Raw genomic sequence first — 20,281 nt, 5'->3', positions numbered from 1 at the left:
AGTGGTGGGACAGGTCTTTTTATTCCTCGGTCCTTTACCCACAGAGTTTCCTTTGAGCACCATTCCCCATGAATGTTGGAACTCTAGAAAGGACCGAGCTGCAGGAGTGAGCCAAGGCCCAGGTGTGCCAGCCGCCACCTCTGACCTTGCTTGTCGCCCTTTGTTCTCGGCAGACAAAGAAGGGAGTTAAGAGGAAAGCAGACACCACCACCCCCACCACCATCGACCCCATTCATGAAACACCGTCACTACCCCCGGAGCCTAAGACCGCCAAGCTGGGCCCCCGGCGGGAGAGCAGCCGGCCTGTGAAGCCCCCCAAGAAGGACGTGCCCGACTCGCAGCAGCACCCAGTGTCGGATAAGAGCAGCAAGGTCTCAGAGCAGCTCAAGTGCTGCAGTGGCATCCTCAAGGAGATGTTCGCCAAGAAACACGCAGCCTATGCCTGGCCGTTCTATAAGCCCGTGGACGTAGAGGCATTGGGCCTGCACGACTACTGTGACATCATCAAGCACCCCATGGACATGAGCACAATCAAGGTGAGCATATGCCTGCCCCCCACCCCCCAAGCTGGGGGCAGAGCTCCCAGGACAAAGAAGGTCAGAACATCCTAGGCTGGTCAAAGAGGAGGGCCCGGGCCCTGGGTGCTTGTGAACTGTGCCCTAGTAACGGTCTCTTCTCACCAGCTCAAAGCAGCCCAGCGCCCTCTGCTGGGAATCGTGGGGGACAGCCTCCAGGACCATGTGCTTGGGAATTTTCTTCCCAGACAGCAATGCTGTGTCCCCTGGTCTGGGGACAAGCCCTCAGTGGCCTTGGGCCCTGATGCTCACAGGCACCTTGCACACAGGAAATGTTCCAGGAGGGGTTGAGAGTTGATGACTTTGCCAGACTGTGTGTCACAGAGATGGCCTTGATGTCTCCTCTCCGGAGGAGGCACACCAGTGCTAGATTTTCATTGGAGTATTTTGAGGCCTCTCGGGTTATATTTGTTTATTTTAAGCCATTTTGCATTTCTTTCTGTTTGGGAGTGGACTAAGCCTGCGCAGATAGAGGAGGGGACAGTGCTTATGTTCCTTTTGACCAGTGTCCTAGCCCGTATCACCAAGACAAGTGTATGTCGGGTCAGAACTGTTCCCAGCCCTTTCATTACAGTCTGGCTAAAGCTCTGCCTCCATTTGTTCTGGTCCACTTGCCCCTTAGCCAGTCACCATGCCCAGAGTGGATGGGTTTGGCGTGTTAGCAGGGCATTTCCTGGCCCTGACACTTGCTTTTGAGTGTCTTTTTGTCCACCTGACAGAGAACTAAAGTGATGACCTTTGCTCCCCTGTGAAACTGACTTGCTCCTGAGGCAGCCCTCCTGATGCTCACGTCCCCATTGTAGCAGTGATGGGCGTCACTAAGGAGCCCTGTCTTGTCTTTGCAGTCTAAACTGGAGGCCCGCGAGTACCGCGACGCTCAGGAATTTGGTGCTGATGTCCGATTGATGTTCTCCAACTGCTACAAGTACAACCCTCCTGACCACGAGGTGGTGGCAATGGCCCGCAAGCTCCAGGTGAGGCCCTGGGGAAGTTCCAGGTACAACATCCTGCAGTAGAGCAGGCTGGGGTCTTGGGTGGGCCAGGCCTGTATGGGCCTTCATAAATTTTATTTCTGTCGTTTGCTTTGGTAAGATGCAACGTTGATTGGAAGGCAGACTCAAGTCAGGATAGCGTGTGCATTTTACATTGAGGTTATTTTATTATAATCAAAGCAGGGCAGTGGTTTTGGTTTTAGGCATTTGGGATTTTGTTTTGGGGTATCCATGGAAAACCTCCTGCCCCATATTTGCATTTGGTTGCACTTGGCCAGAAGTGTGCACGTGCTGTATGTGGCCCAATCTGTTTTCCCAAGCAGACCTGTCTCAGGTTGGTGGCAGACAGTTTTACAAGGTAGACACTGGACACAGTTGTGAGTTGAAATAACTGCTCACTGTGGACATTTCTTTAGCAGAGCCCTGAAATCTTTTGCCAACTAGCTGTGAGGTTGGTGCTTCTAGGTGTTCCCTGAGGTCACAGCTCCCTTATGGGTGCCGTTGGCATTTGTGGCCCCTTCAAGTTGCTCTGGGCAGGGCACCCTGTAAAGCATACATGTGGGTGGAAGGGGGGGCAGGTTAATGTGTGAACTGACTTCACTTTGCTTTATAAAAAAGGAAAACTGTGCCCAAATTTCAGCAGTGGTTATCTTTGGGTAGAAAGATCAGGAGTTAAAAATTATGGAGAACTGGGGCACTAGGCTGGCTCAGTCAGTAGAGCATGTGACTTTTGATCTCAGGGTTGTGAGTTCCAGCCCCACATTGGGTGTAGAGGTTAATGTCCATATTTAATAATATGCTTTTATAATCTACTTTTTTTTTAAAGTCTTAACGTTTACACATAAAAATACCCAGCCCCTTATATCCAAGGCCCCAGGTTGCTTCTGCTCTCAGTGTGGAGGCAGGCCCTGGGCTGGATCACCTGCTGTCACAAGGGGCAGGCACTCTGGCCAAGCCGAGGGCTGGTTTGCACATCTCCTGTTCCACCCCTCCCTGGCTGGGGGGTGGAAGGACGGGTTAGGGGGCGCTTCTGCACACCTGGCTGTCCCAGCCATCCGAGAAGTGCTTCCGGGGCAGAAGTGCAGACTTGCAAAAGCCTTTGGCAACCTGTGGGGCTGTTCTGCTCAGAGGCTGCCTGAGCAATTCCATTGCTTCACTGCTTCCTGGTTCTGTTAGCTCCACACATTGTCCCAGATGTACCATCATAGTGACGGCTATCTTCTCACACTGGAGCAAGACTCCATCTTTCCCATTCTTCCCTTGGCCCCTGTATGGGTCAGGGGCTCCTTTTGATTCAAAGGATGCATCCTGAAACTCTTGGGATAGCTAAAAAACTTCTTACTAGTGTGAATCTGGCTGCTGTTACTGAAATGCACACTCAGCCTTGAACGTTTTTAGTTCCTATTGCTTGTTACTTGGTTTTATTTTCCCTGAGAATATTTTGGGGGGCACAGGGGGCTCTGCTTTCTTCACAAAATTGCTTTTTCACTGTTCTGCATTACCCATCCTTGAAAGAGTTCAGGCTTTATAATTTTATGGCAATTCTCATACATGGCCACCAGGTGGCAGTGGTGCCCTCAGATCTTTGTGTTAGACTTCCTCTTTCCACTGTCTTGTGAGGATTGGGGGAGGGAGGTAGCTTTTGCCCAGATTGATACCCACACCTTTAATTTGCCCTCATGCAAACAGCTAAACCAAAACAAGTTCTCTGCCAGCACCAAGATTGCTGTTCTGAGCTACTTTACTTTACAAAGAACAGAAAGAGGTGCGCCTGGGTGGGTGGCTCATTCGGTTAAGCGTCCAGCTTTGGCTCCCATCATGATTTCACGGTTCGTGGATTTGAGCCCCATATCAGGCTATGTGCTGACAGCTAGCTCAGAGCCTGGGGCCTGTCTTCAGATTCTGTGTGTCTCTCTCTGACCCTCCCCTACTCATGCTGTCTGTCTCAAAAATAAACAAAACATTTAAAAAAATAAATTTAAAATAAGTTTTAAAAAATAATAAAAAGAACAGAAAGAAGGTGGTTGAGCCTGAGTGGCTCAGTCAGTGAGGTGTCCAACTCTTGACCTCAGCTCAGGTCATGATCTCACATTTTGTGAGATCAAGCCCCATTTCGGACTCTACACTGACAGCACAAAGTCTGCTTGGGATTCTGTCTCTCTCTCCTTCTCTCACTGTCCCTCCCCTGCTCATGTGCTTTCTTTTTCTCTAAATAAACAAACTTAAAAAGACAGAACAAAAATAAATAAATAAAAAGAACAGAAAGAGAAAGAATCCTCTAGTATATTCTAGCTTTCCCTAATTTCTCTGTTTGAAGTTTCTTGGTTTGTTTTTAATGTTTATTTAATTTTGAGAGAGAGCATGAGTGGAGGGCAGAGAGAGGAGGACAGAAGATCCGAAGCAGGCTCTGCAATGACAGCAGAGAATCCGATGCAAAGCTCAAACCCACGAACTGTGAGATCATGACTTGAGCTGAAGGTGGACACTTAAAACTCACTGCGCCACCCAAGTGCCCCTGGTTTTATGTTTCTCATTTTTCTCCTGGCAGTGGCATTAACTATGGGGTTTACCCGTAGTAAGACCACTGAGCTTATTTTCTACACAGCAGCCTCTTTGTGAACATTTTTGTTCCAAATACCAGACCGGACTAAATGAGGTATGAGGTCCTTGACCTGAAAGAGGGTCTATTTCAGGCAGGGGAAATGCCTGAGCGGGCCATTTAGCATGGGCTGCCTCTGCCCTGGCACGCTTGGCCCGCCTTGGGGTAGGTTGCTGTGTTATGGGAAGTGATGTCCCTTCTCCATTGCCATGAGGCAGGTGGAGAGGCATTTGCTTCAGATGCAGAGTCGATCTAAAGGGCTTCTTCTTGTCTGGAAGTCAGTTGCTCTGTTTGGGGGCAGTTCAGGCTTTTTCCTCTTATTTGTAAGCTTTCCTGGATCAGCATGGTTGGGATGGCTAGATTGTCCAGAGGGAAGGAGCAGCAGCAAATCCCCAGCCTTCTTTTTGCCTCTTTAAGAGGTATTAGACCTGCCTCCTCTTAATTAGACTGTTCCCAAGGACTGGGATTTACCTGGACAATCACATGGAAAAGGATCCACTTCATTTTCCTCATCCAGTCTCTAAATTCCAGGCCTTTAGAAAACTCACATCCCATCACCTGGCAGCCATGGTCACAAAGACAGCCAGGAATGTCTGAGCTGAGGGTGTCCTCACTTCACGGGTGGTTTGGGCTGAGGCCTGCCAGCCCATCTGGTAGACCCGGAGCAGCTGGCAGTACTGCCCTCTAGACTGCCTGCTCTGTTGTGAAGTGAGGAGTCATTTAGGAAGTTTGGCACCCTTGTAGATTGCCGGAGTTTTATTTCAAGAAAAAAGTGCAAATTCAAGGTGATGTGCAATTATTTTTACAGCAAGGAAAAATGAAAATTGCATTGGGATATCCTGCTTTAGATCCCAGAGGCAGGAAGCTTTATGTAAATGTGTGGCTCTGAGTGTGTCCACTCACAGCTGCATATTCCGCACTCGGCACCTAGTGGCCTGTCACTGCATGCATTCTACTCCCCACCACAGCCGTCCTCTGAGCCCCAGTGTGCCCAGCTGTGGCCAAGCCCCACAGCCATATCTAGGCTTGGCCATGCTTGACCTTTTGGCACTGGAGCAGCTGTTTAATTAGAGGAGTGAAGGATGTGCTTCCCCCTTGAATCTGATGCAGCCCAGAGTAGGTGGGTGACCCAGTGAACATTCTAGCGAGAGGGGACGCATGCTCTGAAAGCAGCGTGCTTTGCTGATTGATGCTGAGAATCGCAGTGTGGGTGGAGGTTATGGCATGCTGGGTAGAGGCGCTTGGTCCTCATGTGGAAGGCCTGAGCCCCTGCTTTCCTAGAGAGTACTGGTTGCTGATTCACACTGCCCTCCCTCACAAGACCTTCGACCTAGGTGCGTCTTGTTTGGGTTTGGCATCCTCAAGCCTGGCACCACACTCTCTACACCCATTTTCCACCTGGCCAGCAGGGTGAGCACCTGGATTCATGAGTCCCTCCTTTCTCTCCTTCAAGACATCCTTGCTAGGTCTTTGCAGCATTTGGTATCATGTCCTCCCACCCCCACCCCGCCCTCATCCTTAGGTTTCAGGTTTCCCAAAGGCTCTTCACCACTTCCTTGCTGTTCCCACCTTAACACTTAATAGCACTTTATAACTATTTATGTTCACTCCTTGAGGGCAGGGCACACATTGTTTTTCTTACCACACAACAGGCCCCAACAGGCGCAAGTCTGTCTCAGCCACGCAGGAAGGTTTTTCTGCTCTGTAACCCTAGGTTCACCGGCATTCAAGCCCAAGTGCATTTCCCAGGATGCCCCCCACTGGGACTGGGGCAGATGGGAGGATGAGAGGTGTGACAGCTGCTCATGGCCAGGAAGCCAGCAGCCCCAGCTTGCAGGCCCTGCGGTGATTTCCCAACCAGCTGGCCCACCTGGCCTCCTGACTTGTGCTTTTTGCCGCTTGGTCCTGGGGCCTCGGGAGAGCAGGGCCAGGGAGTACCCTAGGAGAGGCCTCAGGGCGAGTCCTGCCTCCGTTTCCAGCACAGCCACAGCCTGTCGGACAGGAGCAAGGGTGTCCTTGTGGCAAGGGTAGTGCTGCTCTGGCAGCTGGCAGGAGACACTGGACACACACGAGTCACGTGAGGAAGCTCCCATCTGGTAAAGCTCACCTCTCAGCGGCACCAAGTACTTGGCCACGTCTGCCACCCTCCTTCCTTTGTGGGGTCCCGCCCTTATCCAGGGCACTGTGGGCAACAAGGGTCTTGCTTGCTGCCACACAGGGGCCTCTGCCCTGGTGTGAGCCCCTGACTCCTTCAGCCAGGGTGGTGATGGTCTCTGCTAATGTCTCCTGTGTGTCTTCTCCAGGGCTCTCAAACTTGTTCCAGCATGTATTTCTGCATAAATTAGAAAGGTTTTAACCCTTCTAGTATTTAGTAGCAAAACTGCCGAGACAGCAGAATCCAGGTCGTCATTTTGCTGGCAAGAGGAACTGCCTTGGAGGAGGCTGAACTGGGAGGTCTGGAAGGGAGGGGGCCACACTGCAGTTGGGGGTGACATCTGCCCTGCTGCATGGGGTCCCCTTCCCCGTCTGCCCTGGGGACAGGAAACCTGCAGCTGTGTTTCCAGAGATCCAAGAGAGGCTTCTAGAGCCAGCCCAGTCAAGTGTACCCTAGTTTGTTGGACACAGTGTCCTTGGAGCTTGACCCCACAGCCCTCCTGGGCCTCGTTGGCCATGCTGCTCTGAAGCATCAGTTCTCACTTGGGAAGGTTCGTTCTCTTGTGTGAGATGCTGTGTTGACTAACTTTTTCTATACTTAAAGCAGGTCCTACAATCCTGGTGGGAAGCTATCTCTGTTCCTTTCACTGTTCTTTGTCCTGAGTTATCACTGGACTTATGATCATGGAGCCCTCAGGTTAGGAAGGGACCTGCCAGCTGGCTGGAGAGGCAGTGCCATTGGACCCAGGTACCCAGGCAGAGCTGCTGCCCCCCAAGCTCTGTGACCCCACATGGAGTTTCATCAGATTCCTGGGTCTTAGAGTTGGAAGGTCTCAGAATCTCCTGGGATCCCCTGCTTAACAGCCCTGGGGCTTCTGCTTGGGTCGCTGGCACCTCACAAGACTTACTCCCTCCTGTAGCCTGTCTTTAGCACCCCCACATCCATCCACTTCTCTTATACCTTTCCCACCTTGCTTGCCATGCCCTGGAGACCCCTTAGCCAGTGACATGGCTTTGCTCAGATGCCCCAGAGTGGTCTTCAGATTGGGGGTGGGGAGTAGATGGGTGCAGACACGTGCCCACTGCAGCAGAGGCTTGACTGCCTTGCCGGTCTTGGTCTCTGCACTAGGCACACTTACTCCAGGGCCGGGCCTTTGCGTGTGCTGTTTCCTCTATCTGGAAACCTCTCTAAAATTGCAGAGGTTCCTGTTCTGTTCATTATTACACCTTAGTGCCTGGCCCCAGCATCCAGAAGGCTCCTCAGGATGTGCTGAGTAAGCACTGACCTGATGAGAGCATCAAGGCACTCTTGGTGGGCCTTGCCCTCGGCCTGCCATCTATTGAGGATCTCCAGACAGATGTCCTCAGTGGGCCAGCTGCCTCCTGTGACCTGGGTCACACAAAGTGAGGTTCGTGAGGAGTGTTGGAAGAGCTGCAAGGGGCCTTGTTCTGCCCCACCCCTTGCCTTAATGGTGGGATGGGGATCACCATCAGCTCAGCCCTCTTTGGCCCTCCTGCTTACTTCCTGTTGAGTTAATCCTGGTGACCAAGGAGGTTGGTGATGCTGAGCCACATCCCAGGCAGCCCCCTGCCACACATGCCTGGGCCCCCCAGCAGCCCTCACAGGCACGGCTTTCCCCCCACCAGGATGTGTTCGAGATGCGCTTTGCCAAGATGCCAGACGAGCCTGAGGACTCTGTGATGACTGTGTCCTCCCCAGCGGTGCCGCCCCCAACCAAAGTGGCGGCCCCACCCTCGTCCAGCGACAGCAGCAGCGATAGTTCCTCAGACAGTGACAGCTCCACCGACGACTCTGAAGAGGAACGAGCCCAGCGGCTGGCCGAGCTCCAGGAGCAGGTGAGGATGCGGCTGACCCCGTCTCCAGCCACCCAGAGTGCATGGGCCCGGCAGTCTCCCCAGGGTTCTCCACGACATGGGGAGTCCCGGCTCAGAGTTCCAGCAGGAGCAGAATTCCCACTGGCCTCCCCTGCAGTGGAAAATCTGTGTATAACTTCTGGCTCCCCAAAAAAACTAATAGCCTACTGTTGACCAGAAGCCTACCTGTAACGTAAAGAGTCGATTAATTCTATTTTGGGGTTAATATATTATGTACTGTATTCTTACAGTCAAGTAAGGACACATCAAGAAAACCATAAGAACTAGAAAATAGATTTATTGATCAAAAAACAATCCACGTATAAATGGACACTCACAGTTCAAACCTATATTGTTCAAGAGTCAACTGCACATATGTACACTGTGGGTGTGGAGGTGGGAAGACATGGCTGTTCTGCAGGCAGAGGTGGGGCTGCTAGATCCTTCCAGCATCTGGAAGGAAGAGCCTGAGCCAGGATGTCCATCTCTCCTGAGACCCTACAAGCCAGCCATCAGAGCCTTAGTACCCAGCCTCCCAGGCACGCTCCTCCTGGATGGCCGTGGAGCTTGGGATCTGCCAGCTCGGGCAGCTTGTCTAGCAAGGAGGACACTGGCCATACTTGGAGTCCACAGCCTGGGTGGGCGTGGGCACTTCAAAAATCTGGTGAGGCAGCAGGTCATAAGGCTGAGGGCCAGCCCCCTCCCTGTGCTTCCCTCCTCCTCTGCACCCTGATGCCCGTGGGTCCACCCAGAGACCAGGATGATGGGCGTGTGTATCTTGCCTGTCTGCTTCACAGCTCAAAGCCGTGCACGAGCAGCTTGCAGCCCTCTCCCAGCCTCAGCAGAACAAACCAAAGAAAAAGGAGAAAGACAAAAAAGAAAAGAAAAAAGAAAAGCACAAAAAGAAAGAAGAAGTGGAGGAGAATAAGAAGAGCAAAGCCAAGGAACTTCCTCCCAAAAAGACCAAGAAAAATAACAGCAGCAACAGCAATGCGAGGTCTGTGCCTCCCTGGTCTGCCCTGGGTGGGGACCCCTGCTGGCCATGGAGGGTAGGCAGGCTGCCTCTCTGCCCTTTCTGGGATGGATCTTGGCACCCAGTGTGTTTGGGAAGGGAAGGAAGATAGGTAGCATGGAGCAGGTGAGGACGGGGCATGGCTTGCAGTCTGTCTCCTGTGGGTGCTCCCAGGAAGGCGTTGCCAGCCTCCCCCGTTTCCTGTGAATGCTGTCTGGGTGGGGTGTGGAAGCCCTTCACTAAGCTTTGGATGGAGGAATGGGTGCCTGACTTTGACAGTGGTGTGCATCATTCCTTCATAGCAAGAAGGAGCCCGCGCCCATGAAGAATAAGCCCCCTCCTGCATACGAGTCGGAGGAGGAGGACAAGTGCAAGCCCATGTCGTACGAGGAGAAGCGGCAGCTTAGCCTGGACATCAACAAGCTCCCTGGCGAGAAGCTGGGCCGGGTGGTGCACATCATCCAGTCGCGGGAGCCCTCCCTCAAGAACTCCAATCCTGACGAGATCGAGATCGACTTTGAGACTCTGAAGCCGTCCACCCTTCGAGAACTGGAGCGATACGTAACCTCCTGTTTGCGGAAGAAAAGGAAACCTCAAGGTGCCCTTGGGCCCCTGGGGCAGGGTGTGTTCTGAGTCCTGGCCAGCCCTGGGCGAGTGGGCATCCTCCGTTAACTTTGCCTCCCAAACATGGGCCTCTCCCTCTGTAGGCTGTTTTTCCAGTTATAAAAGCTGTGTCCTTACATAGAAACCCCTGGAAGGCTGTGACATCACACTTGACCCAGGGCAGGTAGTGCCATTCTCGACCTCCTGGCCCGTACCCATCTAGGGCCTACCTGTACCTTGATGTCCTCAGCCTTGCTCTGAACAGTAGCTTCTTTCGCCCTTCCCATTGGGTCTTGCCCTGGCCACCTCCACCCTGCTGTCACCTTTTTGGAACAGGGCAGGCAGGGCAGGTGCAGTGGCCGGGAGGAAGGGCGTCAGGTCAGTACTGCCTGCTGTTCTTCGGTACTTCGACACAGCCACCTCCACAGCAGTCTGCCAAGCATCACTCGTCTGTTAAAAATGCCTTGTCTTAGCTCACAGCTTTTGTCTGGAGACCGGTAGGACTTAAAATCCATGTCAGAGTATGGTACACAGCCTTTGTCCCTTCCCAGACTGACTCCTGGGCCTCATCTTGCTTTGTCTCTGCTGTCATGTCTTGGGTCCCCTGCACCCACTGCCCAAAAAGTAGTAGCTGAGGGAGCCTGAGCTCAGCGGTTCCTCATGTTAGGGAATTGCTTAACTGTCCGGTGTACCTGAGATTGGAACGGCTTTGAAATTCTAGTATTAAGTCAAGCTTTTGACTGGTGTGTGGTAGGACTGGTCAGGGCCTCGTAGAAGCAGCCCCACTGGCCCTTCTTGCAGGCAGTTGGGCTATTTCTGTGGCCAACAGCAGCCTCCTAGGGCAGGGCCCTGCCTGACTCTGTCCCTGTTGCTTTATTACAGCTGAGAAAGTTGATGTGATTGCTGGCTCCTCAAAGATGAAGGGCTTCTCATCTTCGGAGTCGGAGAGCACCAGCGAGTCCAGCTCTTCTGACAGTGAAGACTCCGAAACAGGTTAGAAGTCTTCCTTAGCTTCTTGTCGGGTTCTTGCCTGTGTTTGCCTCAGGCTCCCTGAGACCAGAGATGACTGTCATAAGAACTTGCTGGGCTTCCACGGTAACCCTCTAACTGGGGCAGTGGGGAGCCCTGTATCCTGAGGATGAGTTGCTGAGGCTGTTAACGCTGCATGATTCTGGAGGGCTTGGGGAGCCTGGTGAGGACTTTGGGTGTTGGGGCCCAGGTGTGGCATCAGTGTTAATGTGACCCTGCCCAGCCCTACAGTCTCTTCCTGTGTCACAGTCGCATGCAGCACGGCTGTTCAGGTGATGTACGTTAGCAGCAGGTGTGTAGCAGCCTGCTCTTGGCTCTGCTGTTACCCAGGCTCTGGACACTGCCATTCTCCCCAGAGTGCTCACAACTGCATTGGCTGCTCCTAACTGTGCACGCACTTGGACCTGCGTGTCCCACAACCTCTTAACAATCCCTCTCTCTGCTCCATGGGCCTGCACGTGTGCCCCTTGGTGTCCTGGCTGAGCCACCTGAGCAGCAGCAGCTTCAGTGTGGGAGATGGGAGTGAGGAAGGGCAGGTGGAGATGCTGAGAGCTGCAGAGGGGTGCTGTCCTGATTATTCACGGGGAGCCTGGGGAGAGGGGCAGGTGCTACCTCACACTGGCCCGGAGGAGAGGCTAGGGAAGAAGCCTGGCAGCCAGCCTATGCTGTGAGTGGAGCTGGTGGGGATGGCCATGCGTGTCTTGGTGAGCGGGCTGGCCCCTGGGCAGGTCTGGCTCCATCAGCCAAGCAGCCTCTCCAGGCAGGCTATAGTACGTGCATCCACAGTGGGAAATGTGTCTCTAGGTGTTCCCTTTTATAAACCTATCCCATCTCTGGCATTTTATTCTGATTTGAAATTAATACTAAGCCCCACTTAATCAGTTCAAGAAAATACTGTGATCTGATCGTGCCAGGGAAGTTTGAGGCCCCTTACACTTAGACCACTTTGTGGCCCCTCCCAAGGCGTGTGCACACCCGGGTCCTCATGTCGGCTCAGCCTGCCTTTTTAGGGTTAAGCTTCTGGGCCTTCCCACCTACCCTCCCTCTCCGCTTTTATAGTCAAGGGCAACCAGGCCTCCCAGGTAGACGGGAGGCTTGCCTTGAGGTGGGCCAAGGGCTTCTCCAAGACTCCAAATTGTTTCCAGTTGGCCCAAATGCGAGTCATTAAGTCATTAAGCTGTGTTTCATATTTCCTGAATTCCACTGTTTGCAGAGCGGGCTGTGGGCAGTTTGCTGCCCTTCTTGTCTCCATTCTTTGTCCTTTTTTTCCTAATCAGCACTCCCCTCCCATTGCTTTTTTATCTATCCGCCAGTAGGGGGCGCCACACCCCATGCCCGCCGAGGAAGGGCTGGTAGGAAGCCCTCGCCAACTGCCCTCAGCAGGATGAATGACTATATTATTGGGCCCAATTAGCATTCCTGGTGGCCCGGACTTCTCACTTTCTTCGTGCCAGCCATACCTCGGGTTTGCCTTTGCTCTGGGGTTTTGCACCTCCTGCAGTTTCTAACAGGCTATTCGTGCCAGGGGGTTCACAGCCTTTTCTCCTAAGTATATGAGTGACCAATAGAAAACCCCAAAGCTTGGAATTGGCAGGGGACCTGATTGTTAAAACAGCACAATTTGGCCAAGGGCAACCCGCTTTGGCCCCGATGTAGAACGTGATACCCGACCGACAAGTCCTCATTGTGAATCTGTGACCATGGCCTTTGTCCCTGCTCCCCAAGCTCTTCTTTGGGCTGTGTTTGCCTTAGGTGGGAATTCCCCTGGCTCCTGAGTGCCTTGCACGCACCTCCTGCTGTCTGCTGTGGGGCAGCTGCGACGGGATCTCCAGCAGCTCCCTGCTGCTGAGATTCGTTTTTCCCTTTTTGTCTCCCCCCCCCCCCTTAAAGAAATGGAAAGATTGTGCAACAAGTAATTTGAGAGTCCTGGGAACAGCTGTCCTGGCGGGAAGGAGGGTGAAGTTTACAGTCTCTGAGCCGACAGCCTGCAAGCTCCCAGGCTCCAGCGATCCGGCCTGGTGGCTTGCCCTGCTGCTTCCGGCTCATCCCTCTTTCTAAGCACCCTCCCCACCTTGAATTTTGGGAGGTTCTCATTTGTCTTCAAGGTTCTGGCTTTTCCTTTGCCTTCTGCGTGCACCGAAGAGTTCCATTATGGGTCAGCTGGGCGCTTCTGCTCTGAAGAGAACCACTGTGTGGGTTTGCGCCCTAGGGCTCAGACACCGTGGGCCTAAAACTAAAAATGGGAGCTTGTGCCCCTGCACCCCTGAATGCAGCCATCCACCACCGAATCCCACACAGGAAACTGTACTCGCTTCCAGGGCAGCTCCTCCAACAGCTACTCAAGCTGGGTCCCTGGAGCTAAGCAGCCTCAATTTCTGTGGCCAGTCAGTGGTTCTGCCTTGGGAGAATGGGACAGGGTAGGGGATATTGAAGGTATTCCTTTGGTCTTTTGGGGTTTGTTTTTGCCTCTTCTTGTTCTTGTGTTTCCATTTGGACTGGAGCCGAAATTCCTGAAAGGGCCTATTTTTGTCACTTGTACTAAGGGTCATTTCTGCCGACAGGGCCCTGAGACATGAATCATCCAAAGAAACCAAATAGAGGCACTAAATTGGAGCTTGGGGGTTGGGGGGTTGTGCATAGACCCCTCCTCTGGCCACTCTCCATAGATAAGAATGCTGTGGACTGGGACTGCTTAAGGCGTGGGGCTGGTCCTTGGGGCCAAGCAGCAGCTTAGGGAGGCGGTGCACCCACAGATGGAGGTGGGGCGGAGGTTGGGCTTTCCTGCCTTGGGCCCAGGCCAACATGTGTTCCTCCCCACTGCCTAGAAGCACACTGTTGGCCAGACCCACCACATCCTCTGAACCCAGCTATTACTTGGGTTGTGGTCTTTCATTGAGCTTCAGTTCTGGCCAAAGTCTGAATCTCCTTCAGGGTTCAGTATTGGGACAGGGCAGGAGATACGAATGCCATTTTCCTACTTGCTCCTAAGGCATCTATAGACCTCAGCTAGGCAGGCCTGAGGTGAGTGCCCTGGTTCCCCCTTTTCCACCGCCATCCTTGGTGGACTGTGGACAGAGCTGTGGCCTTTTGGTCACCAGTGCTGGGATCATGTCTGCCTGGCTCGTGGGGCCAGGGGGAATGTGCTAGGACTTTGTCCAGCTTTCCACCCCGTCACACTGCTGATGACAGACTCTTTCCACATGCCATCCATAGGTCTTTCTGGGCAGGGTGGGTACACAGCTTCCGTCCCTCTCGGAGCTCACGTTTCTACCCCGCAGCTACCTGGGCTGGGACGGGTTCAGGGAGATGTGGGGCAGTTCTCTTGGATTTGTGCCTGGTCTTCTAGTTGCAGTGGGAGCTCACTCCAGTTATTTTAGTCTCCTTGTTTCCTTTTCCCAGGATTGGAGCTTGTGGGTGTTTCTTAATAGCTCCAGGGGAAAAAGGAATGCTTGATGTTTTGGAAAGATTTGAGCCGGAAAGTGCAGACAGAGGCCATGGGGCATTCTTCCCAGACAACCAGCCTCAGCTTCCGACCCCTGGGGTCTTCAAGGGACTGTGTCCCAGGCCCATCTTGGGTCCTGCTGCTGCCTGCTCCAAGAGTGTGATACTTGCTCTTGGGAAGAGGGAGAGGCCCCTGGTAGCAGAGTTGGGGAGATGGGAAGAGATCAGGAAGGCGGGACTGTAGCTGGTCTGCCTGTACTGTCAGGTGACCCCTCTCATACACCCACATGCAGGGGTCGTAGCTGGAGGGATTCTGGGGCTTCGTGGGCGAGAGTGAGCCTTGTGGAATGTGCCCTGAATGATAGTCCGGCCTGTGGGTGGGTTTTTCCCACACTCACACTTGAAGACCGTGGGACTGCGGTGTTGGTTGCAGCCGTGACTCTGGCAGAGGCATCTACTCTGCCGTGTGGGTGGGAACGTGCCCCACGCCCTTCTCCCATCAAGGGGATGCCCTGGGAAAAAAGGGACAGCTCTCCTCAGCGTGTTTTTATTCCCCCCACCCCCCATGACAGTGTGTAGAATTGTTTAGTTTTTTTATAATTTTTTTCTTGATGTTTCTTGGTATTTGTAGGAATGCAGAAATGAGGATGTTTACTGGAGGTCCTGCATCTCAGAGCCCCTTTCTTGGGGGTTTTCTTATCTCTGCTCATGCCCTGAGGAAGGGCTGGCATCACCTCCCTGAGAGAGACAGTGTGCAGAAAAGCAGATCCAGAGGGGATGAGCTCAGAGTCAGGGGTGCCCGATGGCTGTGGCGCACCTGGCTGGTCTTCCAGAGTGATGGCAAGTAGGACAGGCCAGGGCATCTCTCAGATTCAAGACCAGCAGAGGACATGCTGGCCCACGCTCAGGGTGCAAATGAAACTTGTTACTATAAGCAGTTATTCTGTATAGAAGCATGAGCAGGCTCTGGGTGGTTTTGGAGACGTCCACATGTGCCAGATCTGTGGCCCTTGTAAAGGAAAGGTGGGTTCGTCCCTACCCGTGGCTGACCAGGCAGGGGGCAGGGCTCCTAGGCTCCGGCGCCGTTCTCTCGTGCCTTGTCTGTGGGCAGGGCACAGGAGGCTGGCTCGGTCTGTGGTTCTTCTGTTCTTGTGACTTGAACGGTACATTCCACACCATTTCTCTCACACTGGTTTCTCTCTCCCTCTATGTAGGTCCTGCCTAATCATTGGACACGGACTCTTAATAAAACGGTCTTCAGTTCCAGATTCCTTCCCAGCAAGCTATAGCTTAAGTCCATTTTCTTCTGTGAAAGGGACAGGACTCCATCAAGTTATGGAATTCCTCAGAGCCCTGGGCCTGTCCCCTGGGGTGGATTTAGTCATGCCCAGCAGCACACGCCTAGTCCCGCCTCCGGGAAGGCTGCCTGCTCGGCTGGCCACCCGGGCCTCCTGTGTAAAGACTGCTTGGCTGTCCTGCCCAGCCTCCCTGGTCGTCTGGGGTCTTCTGGGCGGGTGGCATCTCCCAGAGGGTGATGACAATCCCCCCTGCACACACATATGTGTGGTGTGGTGCTGCTCCATGTGCAAGGCCCTGTCACGAGTATGTTTTCTCTCTTCATCCCTCCCTCTTTTTCTGGATCCTAACTGCTTTCTTCCTGGACCTTAAAATGATGTTAGACCAGGGAAGATCTCATTCAGCCTAAAGAAGAACACTTTAATATCTAGCGCTTTCCCCAGTGAGGAACAGGGACTTTAGGAGCAAGCCTGGCTTGGTCCCGAAAGCTCACAGGGCTGTCACCAGCCACAGCCGACTCCCGGGCCCCTGGAGTCTTCCATCTGTTTTCATTGTTCCCATTGTTGCCTGTTGGGCATTTTCCCAACTTTTTTGGCCTCTTTGCCTGAAGTCACAGAGGGGAAAGTACCTCTTGGGCTGCCTCCCTGTCTCTTCCAACTAATTAGAAGCAGGCTGCAGTGGGCAAGGGCTGCTTTTAGGAAGGACACTGGTGAGGGGCACTCGAGGAGGAGTGGCCATGCAGCCAGGTGACTTAGCCCCTGGGGTCCACGATTCCTGTCCCCAGTGGGCCAGAACACTGCATCAGTTCATAGTGAGGCCATCAGAGCCCTCAGGCCTGCTCTGTGCACATCTCTGAAGGGCTGTCATCGGTGCAGGCAGCCTCCCAGTCATCAGTCCCCTAAAATAAGGACAGCCTCTGGGGGTGGGGCAGGCCAGGGCGGCTGCATCATCCACACCATATGAGACACTGAATAGGATTTTTGGCTCTGAAAATAAATACTGGCCCTTTTTTGGTCATGAATCCAGCATTTCAGCATAAAACTGCCTGATGAAAAGTCCCTTAAGGAACAGCATCTGTGTTTCAGGGAGCTTCCCCCGCCCCGTTTTTTAAGTGTAGTTTGGATGTACTACTTCAAGGTTTATAGCAGTCTCCAGGCACCTTGGGGCCTGCCTTCTGGAGCTGGAAACAAGTTTGAGGAGGTGTAGTTCACCATCAGCAGGCCCTCAGGTGCTGGCCACCTCCTGTGCAGAAACCTTGGGACACTTTTTCGGGGCCTTGGATTCTAGATCCAGCCTCTCCAGGGCCCTGCAGTGATGCTTGTGAGTTCCTAGGCTGCTCTCTGATTCTCTGGCCAGTCTTTTTCCAGTCAGGCTCATTTGCCAGACTATTTTGAGTTGCCCTTTGGCCTGTGCCTGATGTGTTCCCAGTGCAGCTCGGCCTAGCTGGAGCCAGGGGGCTTCATGCCCGGAGATTCCCACAGGACACTTGGAAAGCTGCTGGCATTGTCTTTCTGGGAAGATTCTGCCGTCTTGGAGCAAATGGCAGCCCGGATTCCCACGTGTCAGCCTGCGCGCTGCCCCACCCCTTCCCACAATCATGCACACCAGCTATAGCCACAGGTCAGCTCGCCTGCAGGGTCTTGGTACCCTTGCTGTCCAGGAGTCCTGGCCGCCTTGGCCATTGGGCTTCTGTCTGTCAGGGAACTCGATCTTTAGGCTCGAGCCATCACCTGTGCCCAGTGCCCCAGGAATAGGGCAGAGAGAGCAGTGCCCACTCACTCATTGGCAGCCTCCTGTGTGTGAGCAGGAGGGCGTGCCAGCTGGGCCTCTGCCCTGCCCTTACCCTCAATCCTGTCTCCTTCCCTTGAGTGGGAGTGGGGGTGGGGATGGGGGGGTGGGAGGAATCAGTGTTTTATTCAGATTTTACAAAATTCTTTGTACAATTACCATCCTATGTAAAGATGAAATTTGTGTTGAGTTCAAGATTTTCATGGAATAAAGATCACACAGTACTTGAGGCCATCTTCATGTAACCCTTTCTAGAGAGTTTTGTGTGGGTGTCTTGGGGCTGGTGTGTTGTGAAGCTGTGCACTTCTTGTCTTGTCTTCCTACCAGTAACTCCAGCAGGAGGCTCAGGCCACATGAGCCATATGCAGCTGTCCCAAACAGCCTCCAGCACCCCTTGGTCCCCACTGCTGGTCCCTTTTGTGACCTCTGGTCCTGGAGTTCTGCACCTCCCACTGGTTCTCCCACTCTAGGCCTATCCCCCTCCCTACCAGCACTTCCCCCACAGAGACCTGGGACACTTTCCAAGGCAGTCGAGATTCACTGTCTGGAACCCCAAGGAGGCCACAGCATTTTGTCCCCATGAGTGCTCACATGGGCCTCTCTGCTCACAGCCTATGAGGAGACAGGATGCACAGAGCCACCACCATCCCTCCTTTGTGGTGGAAAAAAAACAGGGCTTCCCCCCAGGCCATGAGATGACAGGCCACCCCAGCCCTCTCCCCGCAACACAGTGTCTTCTCCTGGTCCAACTTTCCCCACTGAGCCCTTTCTTAACCATAGGTTCCCATCCCCCAGCTTCCCAAAGGCCTGCCCATGTGTGAGTGGCTGCTCTAGCCTCTGGAGTTCAGGGTCTATTCCTAGGATCTCCTGGGAGAGGTGCCCATCCTGGAGGGATCCCCAACCCCTTCCTCCTGCTCCCTTCAGCTCAGGGGCCTCTGCACACCGTGCCCCCCCCCCCTCCAACTATGCATGGAGGGCCCATTTGGTCCTGGGCCTCCAACCTTTCTAGTTCAGTGTCCCTCCTTCACCCCACAGCTGCCAGCACCATCGTCCTAATCGCGCAGGTTACCCAAACTGTCCCCTTCATATGTCCTACCCACAAGAGTGTTCCTCTCACCCGGTTTCCTGCTGTGACCCAAAGAGCACTGAACCCTCTATCCTGGCATCTCCAGTGTCTGGGTTTGAGGCTGGGCGTGTGGTTCCTGTGTTCCAGATGTCCCCAGTTGCTGCCATTTGTATGAGGACATGTGTCCGTAGCTGCCGAGGTCTCTGTCACTGTCTTGTCTCTTGCATGGAATGGTGAGCTCTTGCAGGCATGAGGTCCCTTCTCATCTGCTTTGGTAGCGCCATACCCTGTGGCCGTGCATCTCACAGAAGCTTGGCACGGCCCTCCGTGAAGCACCTACCAGCAGAGGTGGCCCTGCCTTGGGCAAAGCATGTGTCCTCCGACACCAGCAAGAGCCAGCACCCTGGCAAGGAACTCAGGGGAAGCCAGGCAAAGCCAGGAGGTGTCTCTTGGTGACAGGAACTTGAAAGGCACCATGGGTCCCGCCTCCCACCTGGTTGTCAGTTTCATCATTTCCTAGGCCACGAGTGCCATCTGGGCCTCCTCTCCTTCTCTGGGGTTTGCACACCAGTGATTCTTGGCAAGGGACAAACAGGTGGCAGAAGATTCTTAGCATAAATCTGTGGGTTGAACATGTGCACTGGCTGTTGCACGTCCCTTGCAGGGGCAGGCCCACCCGGACAAGGCCATGCAATGGCAGCAACAAGCCACTGGCCCCTGAGGAACCAGGGCACACACTGCCTTCTCCCTGCCGCATGTTGGCTGTATCCCAACACGGGAACTTGTCTGAGGCTGGTCTCAAAAGCAAGGGGATGCTGGTTGGTGGCTGCCTTTGCTGGCCATGGTAGTGAGCACCTTCTTCGTTTCCTTCAGGTCATTCCTGGGAGGCTGACCTCCTTCCTTCCCTTCCCCCCTCTATCCCTCTCTCCTTTAACGTGCTCACTCTGTGGCCAGGCCTTGGCCCACGCTGACACCACCACTCTCACCGAGGTTGTGCATCTCTGCTCCCCTGGGAGGATGGGAAGGAGCCAGTTTAGAGGGCAATACAGCTGGAGGCGGCCGTGTTGTTACCTTGTAGCTGTGTGGCACGGGCAAGTCCCTTAACTTCTTTGGCCTCACTTGACTGATCCATCAAATGGATGTGATCGTTTTGAATGGCACTATTGTTCCCAAGGCAAACCATGTTGGGGTGCGGACACTTCGGTCACCATAGTGGTGTCTGACTCAGCAAGTGGGAGAGACACTGGACAAGGAGGTCTCCGTAGCTCATCTCCCAGCGTACCCAGGCGCCAGCCTTTAGTGGAGCTGGTGGGCAGGGAGGCTTTTCAGACTTGGTCCCCGCTAGGAAAAGTGGCAAGCAAATGGGTAGGTGACACCCCATACATCTTGCTTTCCCGTGACCAGACTCCCATCCCTTACAGAACCCAGCCGCCCTCCCTCTCACCATCACCAGCCCTTCTGAACGTACCCTGTTTTCTCCTGGCTCTGCCTCTGAGGCCAGCTCGCAGTCCTCTCCCCCAGAGCCTCACCACCTTCTCTTTCCCTCTGCAGAGATGGCTCCGAAGTCAAAAAAGAAGGGGCACCCCGGGAGGGAGCAGAAGAAGGTACGTGGTCTCAGGGGTGTCCTCCAGCAGGTGAGCAGTTGGCCACCTGCCCTCGTGGGCCCGGAGGGTACCTAGGTGTGTTCCTCTTGCCTGACGTCAGCCTGTCTGTCTGCAGCACCATCACCACCACCATCAGCAGATGCAGCAGGCCCCGGCCCCCGTGCCCCAGCAGCCCCCGCCGCCGCCCCAGCAGCCCCCGCCGCCTCCGCCTCCGCAGCAGCAGCAGCCACCCCCGCCCCCACCGCCC

General features: G+C 54.0%; 1 protein-coding gene across 1 annotated transcript in view; it reads left to right on the top strand.

The window, feature by feature from the left end:
* The window catches only part of BRD4 (bromodomain containing 4), a 39,788-nt gene that overhangs the window by 12,820 nt on the left and 6,687 nt on the right, over positions 1 to 20,281 (top strand). Inside the window, exons 7-14 of the mRNA XM_029917838.1 lie at positions 174 to 536; positions 1,421 to 1,549; positions 7,968 to 8,177; positions 8,993 to 9,192; positions 9,510 to 9,805; positions 10,693 to 10,803; positions 19,982 to 20,034; positions 20,150 to 20,277. Of these exons, the coding sequence (XP_029773698.1) occupies positions 174 to 536; positions 1,421 to 1,549; positions 7,968 to 8,177; positions 8,993 to 9,192; positions 9,510 to 9,805; positions 10,693 to 10,803; positions 19,982 to 20,034; positions 20,150 to 20,277 (1,490 nt within the window). The remainder of the gene's footprint in view (positions 1 to 173; positions 537 to 1,420; positions 1,550 to 7,967; positions 8,178 to 8,992; positions 9,193 to 9,509; positions 9,806 to 10,692; positions 10,804 to 19,981; positions 20,035 to 20,149; positions 20,278 to 20,281) is intronic.

The sequence above is a fragment of the Suricata suricatta genome, chromosome 12 (genome assembly GCF_006229205.1).
Source record: "Suricata suricatta isolate VVHF042 chromosome 12, meerkat_22Aug2017_6uvM2_HiC, whole genome shotgun sequence".
Taxonomy (NCBI): Eukaryota; Metazoa; Chordata; class Mammalia; order Carnivora; family Herpestidae; genus Suricata; species Suricata suricatta.
This window is presented reverse-complemented; position numbering and strand designations above follow the sequence as displayed.